This window comes from Orcinus orca, chromosome 12 (assembly GCF_937001465.1).
Source record: "Orcinus orca chromosome 12, mOrcOrc1.1, whole genome shotgun sequence".
Taxonomy (NCBI): domain Eukaryota; kingdom Metazoa; phylum Chordata; class Mammalia; order Artiodactyla; family Delphinidae; genus Orcinus; species Orcinus orca.
The window spans coordinates 21,255,253-21,275,170 of NC_064570.1; the positions used below are offsets into that span (position 1 = coordinate 21,255,253).

Genomic DNA, 19,918 nt, shown 5'->3' on the forward strand with positions numbered 1-19,918 from the left:
CATTAAGGTCAGGCTTTGTTAAGAGCTGAGTGTTCTTATGTATTTCACAATGGTTCCTTTTCTCTTCCCTCTGCTGGAAGCATGTGGGGATGTTTCTCTGAAACTTATTGTGGGAATCTGGTTGAGCTCCTGCAGGTAATCTCACAATATTGTGGGAACCTCTCTACGCCTGGGCCACCCTGGACTTTCTCACTCTCAGGTTGTCCTCTCTGAGCCTCCAGTAATCCATCAATTACCATTCAGGTTTCCCTCCCCGGGTGCTGGTTCCCACTCAGGAGACTCTGCTCCAGTTTAGTTGTAATTCTCTGTATTTGCTTGTCTGTCTCTCTAACCTTGGGGCAGTGGTTTGCTCTATGTTCTCCCTTCTCATATGGATCCAAGAAGAGTTGTTGATTTTTTCAATCTGTTTAGCTTTTTACCTGTGATGATGGAGTTGCAACTTCCAAGCTCCTCATATGTGGAACCAGAAAACCCTCTTCGTCTCTGCCTCACAAACTTGTTCAAAGGTTTCTCAAACATCATTTAAAAGAATACATTTTCTCAATTTACAATATTTCCAGGTGAAATAAAAAATGAGAATGAAAATTGACAAAAGCTAAAATAAAATACCTTAAAATCCATTACTGATTTAAAAGAGACAGAATAATCAAATCTTCATGTCAAACTTTAGACGGGCAATATCTAACACAGGAGCATTGGGCTTGGTAGAACTAATGACCACAAATGAAAATTCACAATGGAAGAAGCTAAAATCAGTAAAATTTGACACGAGAAAAGCTTATGGACGAGAACAGTATTCAATAATTCTGAAAGTATCTGCCTCACTGTGGATGTAGCTCTCCTTCTTGTTCTTTGGGGTCTTATTTGTTTTCTTTGGGAGGTCCATTGGGAGCCTAGGAAAGAAGTTCCCAAGAAACTCCTGACCTCTGCTCCAGTCTTACTTTTACTTTTGAAAATTTTCAGATATCTTCTAGTTACTTTAGAATATATTGTGAAAATTGAGAAAGGTAGTTTTTTCATATGAAAAAGAAGGTCTTCTTTCAGCCAACAACTTATTCTATGAAATATCCAATATCAGGGTGGCAGACTCCATGGGTCATGAAATGCATAATCTTTTTATCCCAGAAAAGGAAAATTTCTATAAGTTGTATTATGTACCAAAAGAATAATGTCAAATTTGAGTTCCTGCAAAACCAATGATCATCCAAGCAGTATTTAATGCCTTCTTTTCTGGGAAAGACAGATGTACAAAAACTTTGGTAATTACCAAATGTCAAAGTAATATTGAACAGAATAAACATTTGCCTAAATTAAGGTTCTCTTGAGGATCAGTTACATATAACAAGAACAACTGACAAATCAAGCATGATGAGAGGTGGGATTTATTTTTTTGTCTCCTGATTTATTTTTTTGTCTCTTGTGATTAGAAGAACATTTAGGTCATGTCTGCTTAAAGATCTGTGGGATAATAATAATATCCTAACCTTCTGCCGTGCTTGGCATTCTCAAAAGCACTTTATAAACATTAATTAGGTCTTCAATAAGCTGAGACTGTCTTGTTGGTTTTTTCCTGTTATAGCATCACTGAGAGTCTGCAATTTTTCTAGAGTTTAAATATTTATTTACTTATTGCTTTTAAAGTGTATTTACTCCATTGACAATGCTTTAAAATTATAATCAGCATTAGAGAAATGTTCACAGTCTACTTTTGCAACTAAGAAACAAGCCAGAGTAACAACAGTGCTTCTCCTTGCCCGAGTGAACAGTCTGTTGGTTTGGGAAACTGTTTTCTTACTTACCTTCATCCACTTCAAACACGCCCTTCCCATCCTTTAAAACTGCATGTGTTTTTCTCATCCTGTAACTACACAGTGCCTACCAGGGTGCTTTGCATGTGGTGGGTTTTCAAAAAATGTTTGCTAGATTGAATTAAACCAAAGCTCAGCCCACATATGTGGCAGCCATGCGGAATCCTACCACAACTATCTGTGACCACTCTCATTACATTTTGGAAACTCTGATTCATTTGCTGATATCACTTCTGTTTTTCTTTTGTCTGATTCTCAGTGGACTGAGAATAAAAGGTGATAGAAAGAAATAAATGTAAACTTGACATTCTTCTAAGTTTCAAAAGCAACTACACAAACATCCTTTACATTATCAACACTTAGTGAATAACTAATGGGCAGGTATGCTGTTTGAATTTCTGGGAATACAAAGATAATAGGGTTGCAAGGACAGAACAATTTTTGATTTTGGATATTGAACTGACTCCATTTAAATGTGCTATACTGGAGCTTCCCTGGTGGTGCAGTGTTTAAGAATCCACCTGCCAATGCAGGGGACATGGGTTTCGAGCCCTGGTCTGGGAAGATCCCACATGCCACGGAGCAGCTAAGCCTGTGCACCACAACTACTGAGCCTGCACTCTAGAGCCCGCGAGCCACAACTACTGAGCCTGCGTGTCACAACTGCTGAAGCTCTTGCGCCTAGAGCCTGTGCTCTGCAACAAGAGAAGCCACCACAATGAGAAGCCCGTGCACTGCAAGGAAGAGTAGCCCCCGCTCGCCGCAACTAGAGAAAGCCCATGCGCAGCAGTGAAGACCCAATGCGGCCAAAATCAAATAAATAAATAAACAAACAAATAAATAAATGTGCTATACTTTATATGTTTGTATTTTTAGTTGTAGTAAATTAAAATTCTTTGTGTGGAGCGTGTGTGGGTGTGTGCTATTTTAATGTAGCCTGGAGATAAGCTAGTGTTTACACAGCAAGGGTGTATTACCCTTCTATTCACCCATTTCCTCTTCCCTTCTGCAAATAAATTCTAGGATTGCTTGCTGAGAGAAAAGAGGAAGACAATGGAAAGAAAGAGATAGGATATTTTCCTTTAGTTATAATCATGTCTAACTTTTGGCAACTTTAGTGTAAATCAAAATTGAAACCCCTGTGGATTTCAGACCCTGTAAGTTTTCTCTTATGCCTGTTTGAATGCTGCAAATTCAAGACTGACTTGATGATTCTCCTGAAATGGTGTCATGATAGACTTATACACTGCATCTCAGTTCTGTGGTTCAGGGCTCTGGATCCCTAGAAATTATGTTGAGATTCTTCAAACAATGAATATGATTCTATACGTAAGAACAGAGTACATTCTCTCTTGGAATTCTTGTAGTTATAAAGATCTAAGCAGGCAATGATAGTGAGCAGGCCTAGAGAGCCGTAAACCATTTGCAGAAATATTTGACGATTACAAATTAAACTAGACAGTATTAAATAAAATATGTTCTATCCTCCTACATTCTTTGATATATTTTTGTAAAACAAAATAAAAAATATGATTGGATGAGTAGTAAAATTTATAAATTACAAATGTAAATATTTAGTATAATATAAATATCCCCAAATTTTATTTTCTTGCCTTCATTTCAGCAAATTCACTAAATATGTTTTTATAATGGAAATTCTTACAAAACTGGAGCTCTACTGACAGTATTAATCTAAAATATCAATTAAAAATAAAATTTAATTATAATTAAAGTGTATACAACTTGAGTGTTTTCATCAAAATATGAACATTAAATAAATGTAAAAATTTTAATGAATTATTTTCATACTTTAAAATTAGATATTCAGAAGTAGCTATTAAAATTAAAGGCAAATACAAACTATAATTAATTAAGTACAATTTTTAAAAAGCTGAAAATGCTGATTTAATTTTTTGATGCTTCATAAATCATATTACACATTTTTTATAAAGATTAAATTATTCATGATTGCAGCACTGAATGTTCATATTTTAATTGCCAATCCAAAGCATCAGCACCATGTTTTATGCATGATGTATTTAAAGTTTCACATATACATATTTAGAGTAATGTAAACTGTTTAATATTGCAAAATATTCCTCAGCCATCAAATGCAACTTCTTTGTGAGTAATTCTGGAACCATGAATTGGAACACGAAAAAAAGCCAAGAAATGGTCATTCAGCTTTTCTAAGACAAAATTCATTGGGAAAGAAACCTATTGAGCTCATATTATCTGAGAGGACTTGACATGTTCGTTAATTTATTTTTCCCTTTCCTAAATACTTCTGTCACTCAAATCCTCCTTGCATTTCTAAGTAGTGTTTTTCTCCAAGAGTGAGAATTTTAACCCATCAAAGTGAATCAAGGGAAAATTAGGAGCGTCCAGCTGAAGTTCTAATAACTTCATACAAACTTAATAAACCATTCATTCGCAACATTAGATGGTGCCAGGATCTGCAAAGATTGTCATTTATTCTCTAACCAGAAGGTAACACTGTACAGTTTAGGGATGTAGACAACAGGCCAGATTGCCCAGGACTCTTCTTCTATAGCACATGATGTAATCATTTGTTCTCAGCTAAGGCCCTTCTGGTGTCAGAAACCTTCTAAGCCTCAGTTTCTTCATCTGTAAAAGGGATAATAATTTCTTGTTCGTAGAACCACTATGAAAATTAAATTACATAGCCTGGCACACAGTAGGTTATCGAAAAATAGTAGTTATTAGTATTGACTGGCAAAGAATTATGGGGACTGGCTGTACTGCATTAGTCATCAATCTAATGATTAGGTACTGCTCTTCCTATATGCCAGGTGGCTGGGCAGAGACGCAGGATTCGAAGGCTGCCATTTTGCACTAGCTGTATAACATTTTTGCGGACATGTACCATGGAGAAATGAAAGTGCGGGGCCAGCACAGCTAACAGCAGAGCAAACTCGGCTTGTAAAAGTGGGGAAAGGCTCCATGAAGAAGACAGTATACAAGCTGGCAGGATAAGCAGGAGTTTCCCAGTGAAGAATGGGAAGGGCATTGGGGGCAGAGGATTGCAAAGACTTGGGAGTTCTGAAAGCATTTCCACATTCAAGAAAAGCAAAAAGTTGGAGAGAGGCAGAGTAACCATGTCAGGCTCCTGGTTCAATTTAATTGACAAGACCCAACAGATTTGTTTGTAGATAGACCTGAGGTGCCATGTTAATCATTCTACAGTGTGGCTCTAATTGGACTCAAGGAAAATTCCAGTTCTCTGAGATGTGCTACTTTTGAGGCGTTGGCTTACAAAAGGTTTGATCAATGGCCCTCAGTACAATAATGTTTGTTTGTTACTACACAGCATTTTCTTAAAATATACCAAAATTGGGGGCAGAAGGGAAACACTTACCTTGGACCTCAGATGCGTGATTTCCAGTTCTTCATTCCCCTATAATTTCTGTCATGGGTTGCCCTTTTCACTAGGAGCACCCAGGGACACATTCTAAAAACTGATGTAATCAAAAAATGCAGGCTTCTTAGTTAATTAGTTAACTAAGTTAAAACAGTGCTCAATTCCAGAGATGGAAAGGGAAGATGACACAAAATTTCTCTGCAGAAAATATACCCTCAAATCTTGTCAAGCAATGTGCAAACCAGCCAAAGTATTTGATCTGAAACTTGTGAAAGTAACGTCATTGCTAAAGCATCCGAAAGAATTAGACTGAGAAGGAAAAGACCTCAAAGCTGCAGGCAAATACCCTGGGATGGGCAGACCCTGACAAGGTGGACGACCACTGCTAAGGACACCTCCAACGCCTGTGACTCTCCCAGGAAAGTAACAGCCCTGCCTCTCCTCCAGGGGAAATTCTCCAAGTACACTGGTTACTTTCAACACAATCTCACTGATGGGAAGCGGAGGAGGCACGGGGTGTCCATAGTGGTGCAGGTGGGAATCAATCCTTAGTCTTCAACAGGGGACAAGCCTTTGAATGGCACAGAAATTAAATCCGTCCTGGAGTGAGCCAATTGTATTATACCGAACACCACTGACACCTCTTATAAACTATGGATTCATCTACTATGTAGTTTCAATAGTGACTCAATTTCATGAGAAGACATTTTTTATTTATGTTCAGTTTTCTTCTCTAACTGTACTCTCTCATTATAATTTTCAATTCACAGCTATTTAGGTAGATTCTGCCGACAGTCTAAATTAGAAAACAGCTCTTTAGTAGATTTTTTTTTAAATAAAAGGAAATCATTTGTTTTAGTCCACTTACCATTCCATGATTCAGCCACCCTGGGATAAAATTATCAAGCAACTTCGGGTAAATCATCTCTCTGTCATAGGCATAAATGATCCAGAACACCGCTACAACGAACTGGAAGGGAAAAAGAGATCCTTTATTTCAAAGGCACCAACTGTCCACAGAATACAATTTGTTGGTTATCTATTGTTCAAAGAACCCAGCAAAACTATAATTTATAATGAAAGACAAATCAGTAAGCCAGCTAATAACTGCAAAGATTGTTCTAACTTCATCCCATTAGTGGTAACTGTTGGGGTCCCTCCTCTTTCCTTGATCTCCCAACTGTGTTCTCTCAGGCGAAGGGCTCTGTTTGTGAGGGAGAGAGAGATGGCCTCTCTGACATCTGGAACAGCTCCCTTCCAGGGCTAAGTGTGTTGGTTTGATTCCTCTCAAGAGGGTTTAAAAGTTCATTGGTGGTTTTTTGGATCCCATTCCCCACTGTACAGCGTTAGAACACATTCAAGAAGCTGTAGTGTATTTTCCTTGAACCCATCATGTGGTTTAAATTAATCTTCACGTTCTCAAGTTTCTATTTCATCACTCACAGCATTGAAATCACTACTATAAAATGTCCCAAAGTCACAATTCCAGCAAATGTATTGATTTATATAGCCTACGCGGGGGCTTTAGTGACACTGAGAAGCAGAGTGTACGAACAGTTAAGGAAGATTCCTAATTTATGAATAATTCATAAATTCATCTGGATTCCAGAGGTTTATTTTGACCCATCAGCAACATCATCAAAAAAAGCGAAGAGAGTACTCAGTTTATTATCTTACCTTTCCTCAAACTAATGGTGAGAGAAGAAGCTCCGATAAAATAAAGAAATGAATGGCCCAAGGACTTAACCTTCACCATAGAATTTTTTTTAAAAAAATAAATGCTTTTGTAAATAGTCTATAAATGTAGCATGTAGAAAAGGGAATGAACCATCCCAGAGGGAGGTCTCATAGTCTCTTCAGAGTTACGTGTCAAAATAATAAATACTACGGAATGATAAAATGTGGCATGAATGTTAAACAGAAACAATTTTATCTCATTTCTTGTAAGTCATCCATGCCCTGACATTTTATTAATAATATAAATTTTATTGCCACTTTTTATAAAACTCCTGGTGTTTATAGCTCAAGGCTAGTAATCAGAAGGATTCCAAAGTTCTTTTAGAAGTACGTCAGTTATCACACGGATAGTCTTAGCCCGAAAAAAAATTCACCCTTAAAACCCAGGACGTTATGAACATTCACTGATTCATAAAACACACTGAATGATAATTACAATAGGCAACTGTAGATAACACACGTAGTTTTAATACCAGATTAGGGTCCCCAGTTATTTATCCTGCTTTTGGGGCAACTATTTTCACCCAGTGGATAAATGCACAAGAGGAAAAAAGAAAAAAACATCTATTATTAGCTTAAGGTTAACTATTGTCAGGATCTTTCCAAGTACAACAAATAATTTTTGAATTATCCGCAATTTGGGTTTGTTCATTCCACTACTAACTTCATGTGTATTGAATATCAGTGTTCCCTGCCCTCAGACCTGGGTGGGCTCCATGCTTTACAGTCTTGTTACGCAAAGTGTGGTCCCATGGGTCAGCAGCACCCACGCCACCTGAGAGCTTTTTAGATGTGCAGAATGCTAGGTCCCAGCCTGACATGTTCTGATCCTGTATTTTAATAAGATCCTGAGGTCATTCCTATGCACATAAACGTTTGAGATGTCCTGCTTTGGAAGGCTCTGCTCCAGCCACCTGGAACCTCCTCCCTCGCCATGGAGTGAGGCAATCCCAGGTCCAAGTGGCTGGTCTACCCAGAGCCTGCACCCCCTCCCCTTCTAAACCACATCCTGGGAAACCATGACCCTGGAATTTCCTGCCTAAGTAGACACAAGTATGCCTCAGGGCCTGTGTGGGTCTCCTTCTCGGGTCTGACCCTGGAAGACTGACTGTGCAATAAATGTTTGTATCCCTTGACCAGAGAGATGGTTAAGGGGTATTTATTCCTGTAGGATGAGAACCAAAGTTTTACATGTGGCCTGGGTGTCCATACACAGGCATGAAACCGTTTCAATCCTGGATGGAGCCATCAGTAGAATCCCTTTACCTTTGCCACATAGTATAATTTAATCATGACAGCGACATCCCATCACAGTCACAAGTCCCCTTCCATACTCAAGGGGAGGGGATTATACAGGCCTGTGTAGCAGGGGGCAGAATCTTTGGGCCGTCTTAGATTCCTGCTTACCATATGCTTCTACTCTTCTTTTCCAATATTGTTTTGGCTATTTTAAGTCCTTGGCATTTTCATTTAAATTTTAGAATCTCAGCTTGTGAATTTCTACAAAAACATCCCCCTAGAATTCTCATTATGACTGTACTGAATCAGTATATTCAATATGAGGAGAAAAGACATCTTAACAATATTGAGTCTTCTAACCTATGAACATAATTTATGTCTCCATTTATTAAGATCTTTAATTTCTCAATGTTCGTAGCCTTCAGTGACAGCTCTTGCACATATTTTAAGTCTACCACTAAGCATTTTATGTTTTTTCTGCTATTGTAGACAGCATTAAATTTTATTTTTTTATTTTTATTTTTTTTGAGGTACGCGGGCCTCTCACTGCTGTGGCCTCTCCCATTGCGGAGCACAGGCTCCGGACGCACAGGCTCAGCGGCCATGGCTCACGGGCCCAGCTGCTCCGCGGCATGTGGGATCCTCCCGGACCGGGACACGAACCCGTGTCCCCTGCATCGGCAGGCGGACTCTCAACCACTGCGCCACCAGGGAAGCCCTAAATTTTTTTTTTTTCACATTCTTTGTTTGCTAGCATATAAAAACACAAATGATTTTTTGTATATTGACGTGGTATCCTGTATCTTTGCTAAATTCACTTAGTCATTTGAGTGGTTATGTTATACATTATTTTTGGTTTTTATATGTACACGATCTACAAATGAAGACAGTTTTTCTTCTTTCTTTACAATTTGTGTGCCTTTTCGTTCTTTTTCTTTTCTTATTGCACAGTGTTGACCAGAAGTGATGAAGAGTGAGCATCTTTGTCTTCTTCCCTACTTAGGGAAAGTGTTCAGTTTCTCAACATTTCAGTTTAATATTAATTGCAGGTCTTTCTTAGGTGTCTTTTATCAAGTTGAGGAAAATCTCTCCTATTCTTAATTTATGTATATAATGAATGAGTGCTGAATTTTTTCAGATAGCTTTGCTGCATATCTTCAGGTGACCATATATTTTTTTCTCCTTTATTCTGTTAATATGATGAATGACAGCAATTGATTTTTAATGTTAAACCAACCTTTAATTCCTGGTCATTATGATGATCTTTTTTTATTTAATTATTTTATTTAATTTTTTAATTTTTAATTTTATAATATTTTATATATTATTGGATTCGACTTGCTGATATTTTAAGGAATTTTTTCCATCTTTATTCATAAAGTATATCAACGTCTAGTTAGTTTTTTTTTTTTCTCATAACGTCATTTTCTAATATTGGTTACAGGATAATGCTGGCCTCAAAAAATAAAGTGGGATGTGTTCTCTCCTCTATTTTGTGAAGGACTTTGTGCAAGGTTGGTATTATTTCTTCCTTACCTATTTGATATACTTCTCCAGTGGCATCATCTGGACTTACAAGTTTTCTTGTGAGAAGATTTAATTGTGAATTCAATTTCTTTAATAGATATAGAGGTTTCAGGTTTTCTATTTTTTCTTGAGTTACTTTTAGTCATTTTTGCCTTTTATAGATTTTCTCCATTTCATCTAAATTTTTGAGTTTATAAAGTTGTTCTTAATATTCTGCTATGGAAATCAGCAAATGCTACAAATCAGGTAGTTCATCCTTAGAGAGCTGGTTGTTAAAGTTTGCCAGCACATCACTCTGGAGAGCAACTTTCTGTTCACCAGGAATGATCATTCATGGTGTCCCTACCACATATAAAGCATTGTGGGGTCGATACTTAATAGTGCAATTTGGCCAATCCTTTGACCCTTACCATAGATCGACGGAATTATATGGGTTATTAAAAGCAAAGTGATTTTCAAGAAAGTGTTAGTCACCTTTCTCAGTGTAACACTAGAAGATCAAGATGTACAGCTAACTGAGTAAACAGCCTTCTAAACAATTCTTGAGATAAAAACACTGCACAGATGGTAGCTTCTTGGCTTCCTGCACTGACATCCTCTTGATGGTATGGTCATCAGCAAACCCAAAATAAGTTTGAACTCTACTACCAGGGCATGGATATGAACAAAAATAGGTTCTCTTGGACAGACTAAGTGATACTGAAACGTCCTACTGTTGTGAAGAAGCTTCTTCTCTGGCCAGAACTGGTAGCCAGCTGTTCCTCAGCACACACCTGCTGCTTCTGTGCTGCCAGGACCAGAATACTGTACTTGAACTGAGAGTGGGAGCAGCACAGTCACTTCCGAGTTCTTCAAGCTTCCCAGACAAAACGCTTGTGTTACAGTGGTTATTGAGGCCTCATTTGAACCCCCCGGAAGGATTAGAAATAAACACAAAAGAAAACTGGATTCATACTTTGTCTCTTTTTGTAAGGAGTCTCTCATATGGAGTCTAGTAGAAGCTGAAGCTAATCAGCTTTGGTTTAATTCTAAGAAAAAGCTTTACTGATCAGTGGGAAATTCCTTGGAGTTTAGTAACACCAATTAGAATGCAAAGGATGTCACAGAGACATTTCCCCTGAAGGAGGCTAAAATGTCACTTATCTGTAGATTGGTCTATGAAGGCCATTTAGCGTGATCTCAAACATCCACTGTTGAAGGAGGGAAGGAGGAACTAAATGAATGCACCTTTAAGTTTTCAGCTTCAACATGACTTGAGTTTATGGAATTACTTTCCCTTTTAAAACAAATCTATTAGTACCCAGACTTTACCAATTACTGATTGGAAAACATTTAAATTCTCTTTTGGGCTCTACTCCTTTGCTTCTAGATTTCCTTTTCATGATTTTCTTTCCCATCGATTCTTTCCAAGGTCATACTGTTGCTGAGAAGTAACATTTAGACATGTTTCCAGTTGTGATTTCTCTTTCCAAATGCACAAAGCATGAGAGTAAGTTGTGTGCTCTGGACGCTAGCTGGCTTTGTCTCTGATGGCCTCCATGCAGACAGTGAATGCCTCATTTTGACACGGCCCTTGTCTTCCCACTTTGCACATCTAGGAGATCCTGAGTCCGCAGGTGCTCTCCTTCTGGCTGACTTCCCTCAGCCACACCGTTAACTTCAGAAATGCACAGGGAAGCATAGGGCACTCTGAAATGTTACAGTATCTTTTGTTCCAGAGTACAATTTTTTTCTAGTACTCATTCCTAGAAGTGTGACAAAGAATTCCTCTACTGTAACGATGAGGCTGTGAGTTACATTATATTTTTTTATGCTGTACATTCTACTCAAATTACTTTAAAACCAGAATCTCCATGTAGAGAGTTTCTAAAGCACATGTTGATGTTACACCTTTCTCATGGCTTTCATCTTTTTGGTAGAGTTTATAATTTCTCCATATTTACCCACACTTAGGTCCTTAATTATCTTTTCTGACTGAGTAATTATGTGAGAATAAAAACCCAACTCCTACAGGAGCCCGCATGATTTGATGTCTGCCTGTATTTCCAGCCTTCACTTGTACCGTATTCTTTCTTGCTCGCTCCCTAAGCTCCAATTGGCAATTTGATTGTTCCTAAAACTCATCATGTGCTTTCCTGCCTCAGAACCACAGCATTTTCCACTCTATGCCAGGAATGTCCTTCCCTCATTTTCATGTGGCTGGATCCTCTGTTCCTTCAGGTCTACTTTAGACAGCATGGAAGCCTCACCACTGTTCCATTATTTTCTATCAGAAACCCTGATAGAAAATAGGCTTTTTCTTGTTGTTCAATTGTTCACTGTCTGGCTCTTTTATGAGAAAGTGAAGTCTCAGGAAGTAGGGACTTCTCTGTCTTGTTTACTGCTGTTTCCCCACTAAATGGCATATAACATGTTTTTGGTAAAAATTTGCTGAATAAATGAATAAAGGTGCATTGCTGTTCCTTGTATGTGTCAGACCCCACATGTCCCAGAGAAGCTAGTACCTCTTTACTTCTTCAATTTTCTTCCCATTGACCTAAGATTTCTCTTTTATGTTATCCACATTTTTTGTCCTCCTGTCTGTAAGGAGATAAGCCTTTCCTTCCAAGATTATTCTTTTAGCTCATCCCTTCTCAGATCTTTTACCTGTTTAAGTCTTCTATCATTTTAAAATAATCCTTCCCTGAATTTCTAGATCAAGATGGAAGACTAAAGGCTCTCTTTCTTGAAATCAACCAAGAATAAGGAGAATAAGAAACAGAAAGAAACCAATGGAAGCAAGGAACATCCCTAATCCAATAATCACTCTTCTCAGCAGGCTGCCAAGTGTTAGGGAACTTGAACACGGCTAGGGGGAGATACTGATGTGAGAAACAAGATCTGAGGGCTCTCTGGTCTAGCGAGCAGAACGGAGAGATCGCTACAGGTGACACACTGTAAGGGACACTCTGTGACCCTTGCTGGGAACTAGAGCTCTGAGATGTATGGGAGCCCTGGGGAAACATTCAGGTGTCAGAGGTGATGATGTTCAGTATGGCAGTGGGCAAGCACGGCATCTCTGCAAGAAGCAGGATGTGGGCATGTGAGGTAAACAAGACAGCATCTGTGGTCACCAGCCTGAATGGACCGCTTCTGCTCACCTGATGAAGACCAAGGTTTCTGTCACCATACGACAGGGCTGTGATCAATATGAATCAAAGAGAGAGAAATGAGTCAGACCCAGAAAGAAACCATTCTCCAGGGGAGGGCGGTGGTGGGAAACAGACAGAAATTCAAGCTGCCCTCACTCAGTTCCTTAGGCTGTCTCTAGTTCTAGCCTTTCACAAATTGCTGGCTCAGAAAGAACAAACCAATTTAAGGATGAGTAATCATTAAAAAAGAAATAGCATGGAATGTATTCATTACATTACCACAAAAAAAGAGATACCACAAAAAAGAGAGCGAGATAAAGCTGAATATGACCAAACGGGCGGGGGGTAACTGAACAATACAAAACAGAAAATGGACTAATTAACTGATGATCAAATAATTCTCCATTAAAGAAAAGCAGTCAGAGATGAAAAACTGAGACTTAAAGAAGAGAAGCTAGAGCGAGAGAAGGGGATAAAAGTGAATGGGTAGAATTTTGGCAAGAAATAAAGTATAAAAAATAAAACCACATAAAACTGAAAGTCGCATTATAAGCAGTAAAAGGAAAAACTGCCTTTGGTATAGACGGGGGTTTAGCTCTCCACGGTCCTGTGGACTAGGTACACTGAGAAACCTTCCTGCTGTGAAACATTAGGTGCTAAATAAATTACGACAAATATGCTTTCAAATGTATTGCTGAGCGGACAAGAAAGGAAGGGAAATCGCTAGGAACCAAAAGCCCCATACAGACAAAAACGAACAAGGAAAAAAACCCAGAACAGCAGCAAACACAGAAACTGGGACTGCCCTGGAGGCAAACGCTAACACCAGAATCTGAGTGTTCTGTGAACTGTGGCCACTGAGATGGATGACAGTGGCCTTGGGCCCATGCAAATCTAGGGACTGGGTCCTGAACCTGAGGGGCCTGGCCCACCTTCAAAGAAAGGGTAGGCTAGAGAAAGCACCCTTCATCTGGTTAAATCAATTGCTTTCTATTCCTAACTGCCAAGATTGTTTCAATCAAAAAGGTTTCATTTCATTGAATTTTGTTCTGCACTGAGATCATCCTTTTTCCTCCTTCATCTTTGTATTCACAAAAGCTATGTGTGGTGATAAAGCAAGTTTTGCGAAGTCAGAAAAGAAATTTTATACTTATATCAATTAACTGTGTGGATATTGTAGTACTTATCCCAGATTCCCTCTTCAGGGTCCATGCATCCATCGTGCAGATGTTGGGGATATCAGTTGCTGGCCACTGTCAGCTGCATCCCTCATTAGAATTGCCCTCAGCTGCAAGGAACTGCTTTGCTCAAGGCCATGCCCCTACCGCAGGGACAGTCTAAATCCAACGACTTACGGATGCAAGGATGCAAAGACCCAGCCCCTCTGCCTCAACTTAAGGCAACTCTGAAGGGTCATCCCTGCTCTAAGAGCTCCCAGGATGCCCGTTACAATTGCAGTGCGGGTCATCTTCTCCCTCTACCCAATGCTGTCTTCCTCACTTCCTAACAGGTATATCTCCCAAGAGCCCCTTCCTGCACGCACTCTCCATCTCAGAGCTGTTCACAGGGACCCCAATCCAAGACCACGCCATTCATGTAAAAGCTTAAATATGAAAACATTTGTTGTAAATCAATCACTGTAAAGAATTGTACAAAAATTAGTTGCAATCTCACCCTGCAGTAGTGAGTCATTGCCAAAAGGACAGGTATAGCCTTCAAGATTTTTCTCCACGCATGTAAAATGCATTCCATACAGTATTTTACAAAATTAGGCCACACTATACCTAGTCTTCTGCAATGTTTTAATTTTAAAATATTTTTTAAAGATACCCCATTTTTCTGAAGCACTTCATAGTACCCCACTGTATGTTACACACCATCATTTACTTAAGCAGTCACTAATGAATACGTACGTTAGTTCCAATTATTACAATTTGCAATAACGTTGCAATGGACATGTTAAGTTAATGGTTTTTGCACCTATATGAGAACCTCAGGGGAATAAATGACTAGACGTGAAGCTCTTGGATCCGAGGTCACCACTGCCTGTCGAGTTGACTTTCACAAAGGCTCCTCTGTCATTCCCAGCGCCAGCTGCCTTTACCCCAGCTGCAGGCCACCATGTCCCTGTCCCTGTCCTGGACTGTTGTGGTCACCTCTTGTCTAGATCCACTGGCTTCAGTGTCCTCTTAACTCTATTTCTACTTTTGGCCTCAGAGTTATAAAATGTTTGTTATAAAAACATTTAAGAACTTCCCAGTTTAAAGCTTCCGATGGCTCTCCCTTGCTTGCAGAATAAAATCCAAACTCCCTTTGTGATACGGCCCCAAATTCCCTTTGCAGTCCCTTGCCAGCTCCTTTCAGGAACCCAATCACCACACTATGTGTCGTTTTCCAAACTCACCACACACCTCCAAGTACCCATTCTTTTGTGATTTTTATAACCATAGCTTAAAACTCATTACAATTATTTTTCAAAATCCAAGCTCAATCAGTGTTGCTCTCATTGTGCAGTTGTTTCCTGCCCTCCCCCATCCCAGTCTCTTATCCGGAGTAATTATTTCCTTCCCTGACCCACCACAGGTTTCTTCTTGTGACAGCAGCCCATTTAGCTGTGACTCTTACAAGCCTTTTAACCTGCTGGCCCCTCTAAGATGCTGGAGGGCTCCTTCCACCTCCTTCCCCTCATGTGCTGCTCTCTTTGCCTGGAATGCCTTCTACCAGCCCTCCTAGCTCATCCTTGCCATATAGATGGTTCAGAAATGGCATAACCTCCAAGAAGCCTCCCCTGAGTTGCCCCAGACTCGGGCCCCCTTTCCCTGCATGGGTTCTCAAAGCATATTCTTTTCCTTTCTAACACTGAGTATAATTAGGATTAGATAATTTACGGTGTAATCAATAGTTTCTCTTTCCAGTGGAATGGAAGCTCCATGGAGGCAAGGATCAGACTGCTCCCTCTCTGTTGTATCATCACATCTCTCTTGGTGCTTTATAATTTTCTTAACTCTTCATTTTGAAATAATCTAAGACTTATAAGAACTTGAAAAATAATACAGAGAGTTCCTGTGTACCTTTCACCCAGCTCTCCCCAATGATAACATCTCACATAACTGGCATTGGTATAATACTATTAACTAAACTGCAGATCTTCTTCCAGTTTTTACATGCATTCTTTTTTAGAGGGTGTTATTGTACTATAAAAATTTACCACGTGTATCCGTTTATGTAACCTCTACCACAATCAGGGTTCAGAAGAGTCCCAGCCCCATAAAGACACTCCCTGATGTTATTCCTTTAGAATCACACCCTCCCCCCAATCTCAACCCCTGGCAATCATGGATCTGTTCTCCATCCCTACATTTCGTCATTTCTAGAATATTATATGAATGTAATCTTTCCTAGTACTTTATGAAGGATGGTTTACATCTATTTAGTTTCAACTATATATGGGCCAGAGGCTTCACGAGTAAGATCTTATTTAAGAATCACAACTACCTTGAGATAGCTACTATTATTTTTCTACTTTTATAGATGAAGAAACTTAGCTTTAGAAAACTTAACTTTCCCAGAGTCAAAAAGTAAATAAGCTGGCCAGAATGCGAGGCCAGACAGTGGGAACCCAGAGCCATTGCTATTAACCTCCTTAAACACTTTTTGCACGTAGTTCATACTTTTGAAGGAATTATAATTGAATGAATGAATAATTAAGTGCTATAAAGGAAAAACTCAGGTTTTTCCTTCCTGAGTAGGAGAAAAGCCCAGCTCTCCCCTACTATGTCTTTCTTTCCTGTGTGTCTCTTTACCTTCACCAAGAACACTTCACTTCTGACACATCGGGTCCCCAACTGTGTGGAGGCTATTTTCCCCCCCAACCAATTCTCTGACACCAGCTGAGTGTCCTACAGTTAAGCTCAATTCAGATACTACTGCCCGGAGATAGCAGCAGATCCCACAGGTTATGGGCTCAGTCCCATGAGCCTGGCCTCCTCCACCCTTCAAAGGCCAGCCGCAAGCCCGGGTTGTCACCTGTGCTTCTGGCGTGACTGGCTGTAGATCGAGGGTCCAACGATCCCCATCTTGGGTTCGATTAACTCAGGGAAACACTTACATTTACTGCTTTACTGTAAAGGACATGATCAAGGATACATATAAACGTCCAGATGGAAGAGATGCGTAGGGCAGGTATGTGGGAAGCGGTGTGGAGCTTCAGTGCCCTGTCTGGGTTCACCACTCTCCCTCCACGTCTTCACCAACCCAGAGGCCCCTGACCGCCATATTACTGGCAGTTTTGGAAGCTTCATCATGTACACATAATTGATCATTTACTCCATTTTCAGCCCTTCTCCCTGCTCAAGAGAAGAGAGGGTGGGACTGAAAATTCCAAGCTTCTAGCATGCCTTGGTCTTTCTGGTGACCAGCCCCTACCTAGGAGCACACCCAGAGTCACCTCATTAGAACAAAAGACATTCCTGGTGCTCTTTTGACTTAGCAATTTACAAAGGTTTCAGGAGTCCTGTGTCAGTTACGGGGTCAACGACTAAATATTAGAACAAGAGATGCTAGTAGTGTACTTATCACTTAGGAAACTACAAGGGTTTTAGGAGCTCTGTGCCAGGAACTGTGGGCAGAGACCCATATATATATTTCTATTATCTCACAAATGCCAAAGACTATTTCATTTCTCAGTTCTCTAGAAAGGCTTCCATAGAGCAGGAACTCAATGAATGTTTGGTGAGTAAATACTTTTGATTAATCATTCTAGAAAAAGGAAAAGGAAAATGGTCAGAGATGGAGAAAAATCACCAAAAATCATGGACTTAACATGACATACATGTAAAACCACAGGACAGTAGCATGAAACACAGAACAAGGCGGAAGCATCATTCTTGCCTTCATTGGTAAAAAGTGTATTCATAGAATTTCAAGCACCTCAACAAGGATGATTTGACGAGGTACGTCTTCCCTCTGGCAAATTAACATCCACAGGATAGAGAAGCAGTACTGATTTGGAATATCTGCTGGTCCTAACTGATACTAGGGGCTTGTCTTGCACCGTGGAGACATGCTCCCTTCCTTACTCAAAGTTTAGTTAACAGGCTCCTCTCTTATTTTCATGTCATCTTTGAGATGCAAGCCTTTCCCCACAATACCAGCTTGTGGGGCTGGGGCCCTGTGACCTAGAGTCTGCAGACTATTTGCCCAGGGTCACGCCCTGGGTCATCCCTGTGCCTACAGGCTGAAACCGCACCAATCACGTGGTTCCCCTGACTCTGGCTCTTTCCAGTGTTTCATGGCATCTCAGCCTGGCCTGTTTCACTACTGACTGAAACACGAAACTAATGGCCTTTATTAAAGATTGCTTTTCTTTCCCACCGACAGAACCCAAATTGCCTGGGGTTGGCCTCTAATGGTGGCAGTCTTCTTTTGTGAAGAGTGATGTTTGAAGGCTTATTACACTGTGCTGAGAGCATCCCAGAGACGGTGGACCTGATTAGTAAGGTGGTGTGCATTGTGAGAGGGTAGGGCATGGAAAAGAGGGGGCCCTGAGGGACGAAACTCTGTTTATTCCGCTTTTTGGTCCTCTGCCAAACTACAGAAACAGGGACAAAACACAAATGGCCTTATAATTGTGAAATCAAATCAGAAGTTAAAAATCTTCCCATAAAGAGTGTGAGACACAGATTGATCACTAATGGTCTGTCTCCAGGCTCATGATCTTTTGACAATATCTGGTTACCTTACGCCTCACACAGGTGAGATGACTCCGTAAGGTGTATCATTTTAGCATTCTAATAACTGACTCTCCTTTATGGGTTCAAAGTTTTAAATTGACCCATTTTATTTGTTTATTTTTTTATTGGGATATAGTTGTTTTACAATGTTGTGTTAGTTTCTACTGTACAGTGAAGTGAATCAGCCATATGTATACATATATCCCCTCTTTTTTGGATTTCCTTCCCATTTAGGTCACCACAGAGCACTGAGTAGAGTTCCCTGAACTATACAGTAGGTTCTCCTTAGTTATTTATTGTATGCATATTAGTGTATAAATTGATCCATTTTAAACTGAATTCCACACCCAAATAAATTGATCAAGGATTCTCTCACTCTCTGTCAAGTGACATAAATAGAATAATTAAACACATCCAGAAACCTCACACAAGACTATCTTATTATGTTAGAAACCACTGCCAGTCAATTAGCATTGACAGAAGTTTCTTTTTCGAAAAATGATTTGGATCTTTTGTCATCATAAAATCACTGAATAATCCAACTCTTGCTGTCTCTTTCTCTCTCTTTTTAATAAAAGGGGACTATAGTTATTTAATATGATTACATTAAAATGAATATTCACAGGGTAGCTATAAGTACATAAGAGAGATATCCAGCTAACCACAACCTGAATTTAAAGTTCCACCAGAAAATAAAGAAAAATCTAATGTAATCTAATCTAATAAAAGTTAATTAAGTAAGTAATTAGAGCATCCTTTTGTAGAAGCATCCTATGTTAGATGGCTGTGTCAATGATTGCCTATATTCAGTGCCTTGGGTGTAGTATCAGAATGGCTTGACAGGAATACTACTGTAACAGTGGAAGACGAAGCCTGAACAAATGGATTAGAGCCACCCAAGAAGGATATGTTAACAGAAGAAAACTGGTTGTCACAGTGGTTAGGTTTATTGGTATTAAAGAACACGAACGTGTCTCCAGTTTTGTACAGAGCAGGGGGTCCCCTGGCCCCCCAAGGTAGCATTATAATCTACCTAGCAAGTCAATCCTTAGGATGCAAAAGAATGGATCAGACCATAGTAATCTGACTACCCGCCACTAATGTCATCCAATTACCACCCCCCAGCCCCGTGCCTTGCTTTTGAGTTCCCCCAGGATTCTTCTGGCTATCCTTTATCTTCTTCAAAGTTGTTCTGCCTCTAGGAAGAGCTTACAGAGACTCCAGTTGGCCTGACCATTTTTTTGTAATTATAAATTAATTATCTTTCTGAGCTATACTTCAGTCTATAATCACTTAGCATGAGTTCATTTACTGAGAGAAGAATTCCTGTAAAAAAGACTCACAAAACTGAATGTTTGGGTC

General features: G+C 39.6%; 1 protein-coding gene across 3 annotated transcripts in view; it reads right to left on the reverse strand.

Moving 5' to 3' along the window:
- Positions 1-19,918, reverse strand: part of AIG1 (androgen induced 1) — a 233,520-nt gene that overhangs the window by 136,895 nt on the left and 76,707 nt on the right. For 2 of the 3 annotated variants that reach the window (XM_033405977.2, XM_004263757.3), the window contains exon 3: positions 6,059-6,160. In XM_033405977.2, coding sequence (XP_033261868.2) covers positions 6,059-6,160 — 102 coding nt within the window. Of the gene's footprint in view, positions 1-2,021; positions 4,437-6,058; positions 6,161-19,918 lie in introns of those variants that run through there. The other variant, XM_033405970.2, reaches the window with a different exon arrangement.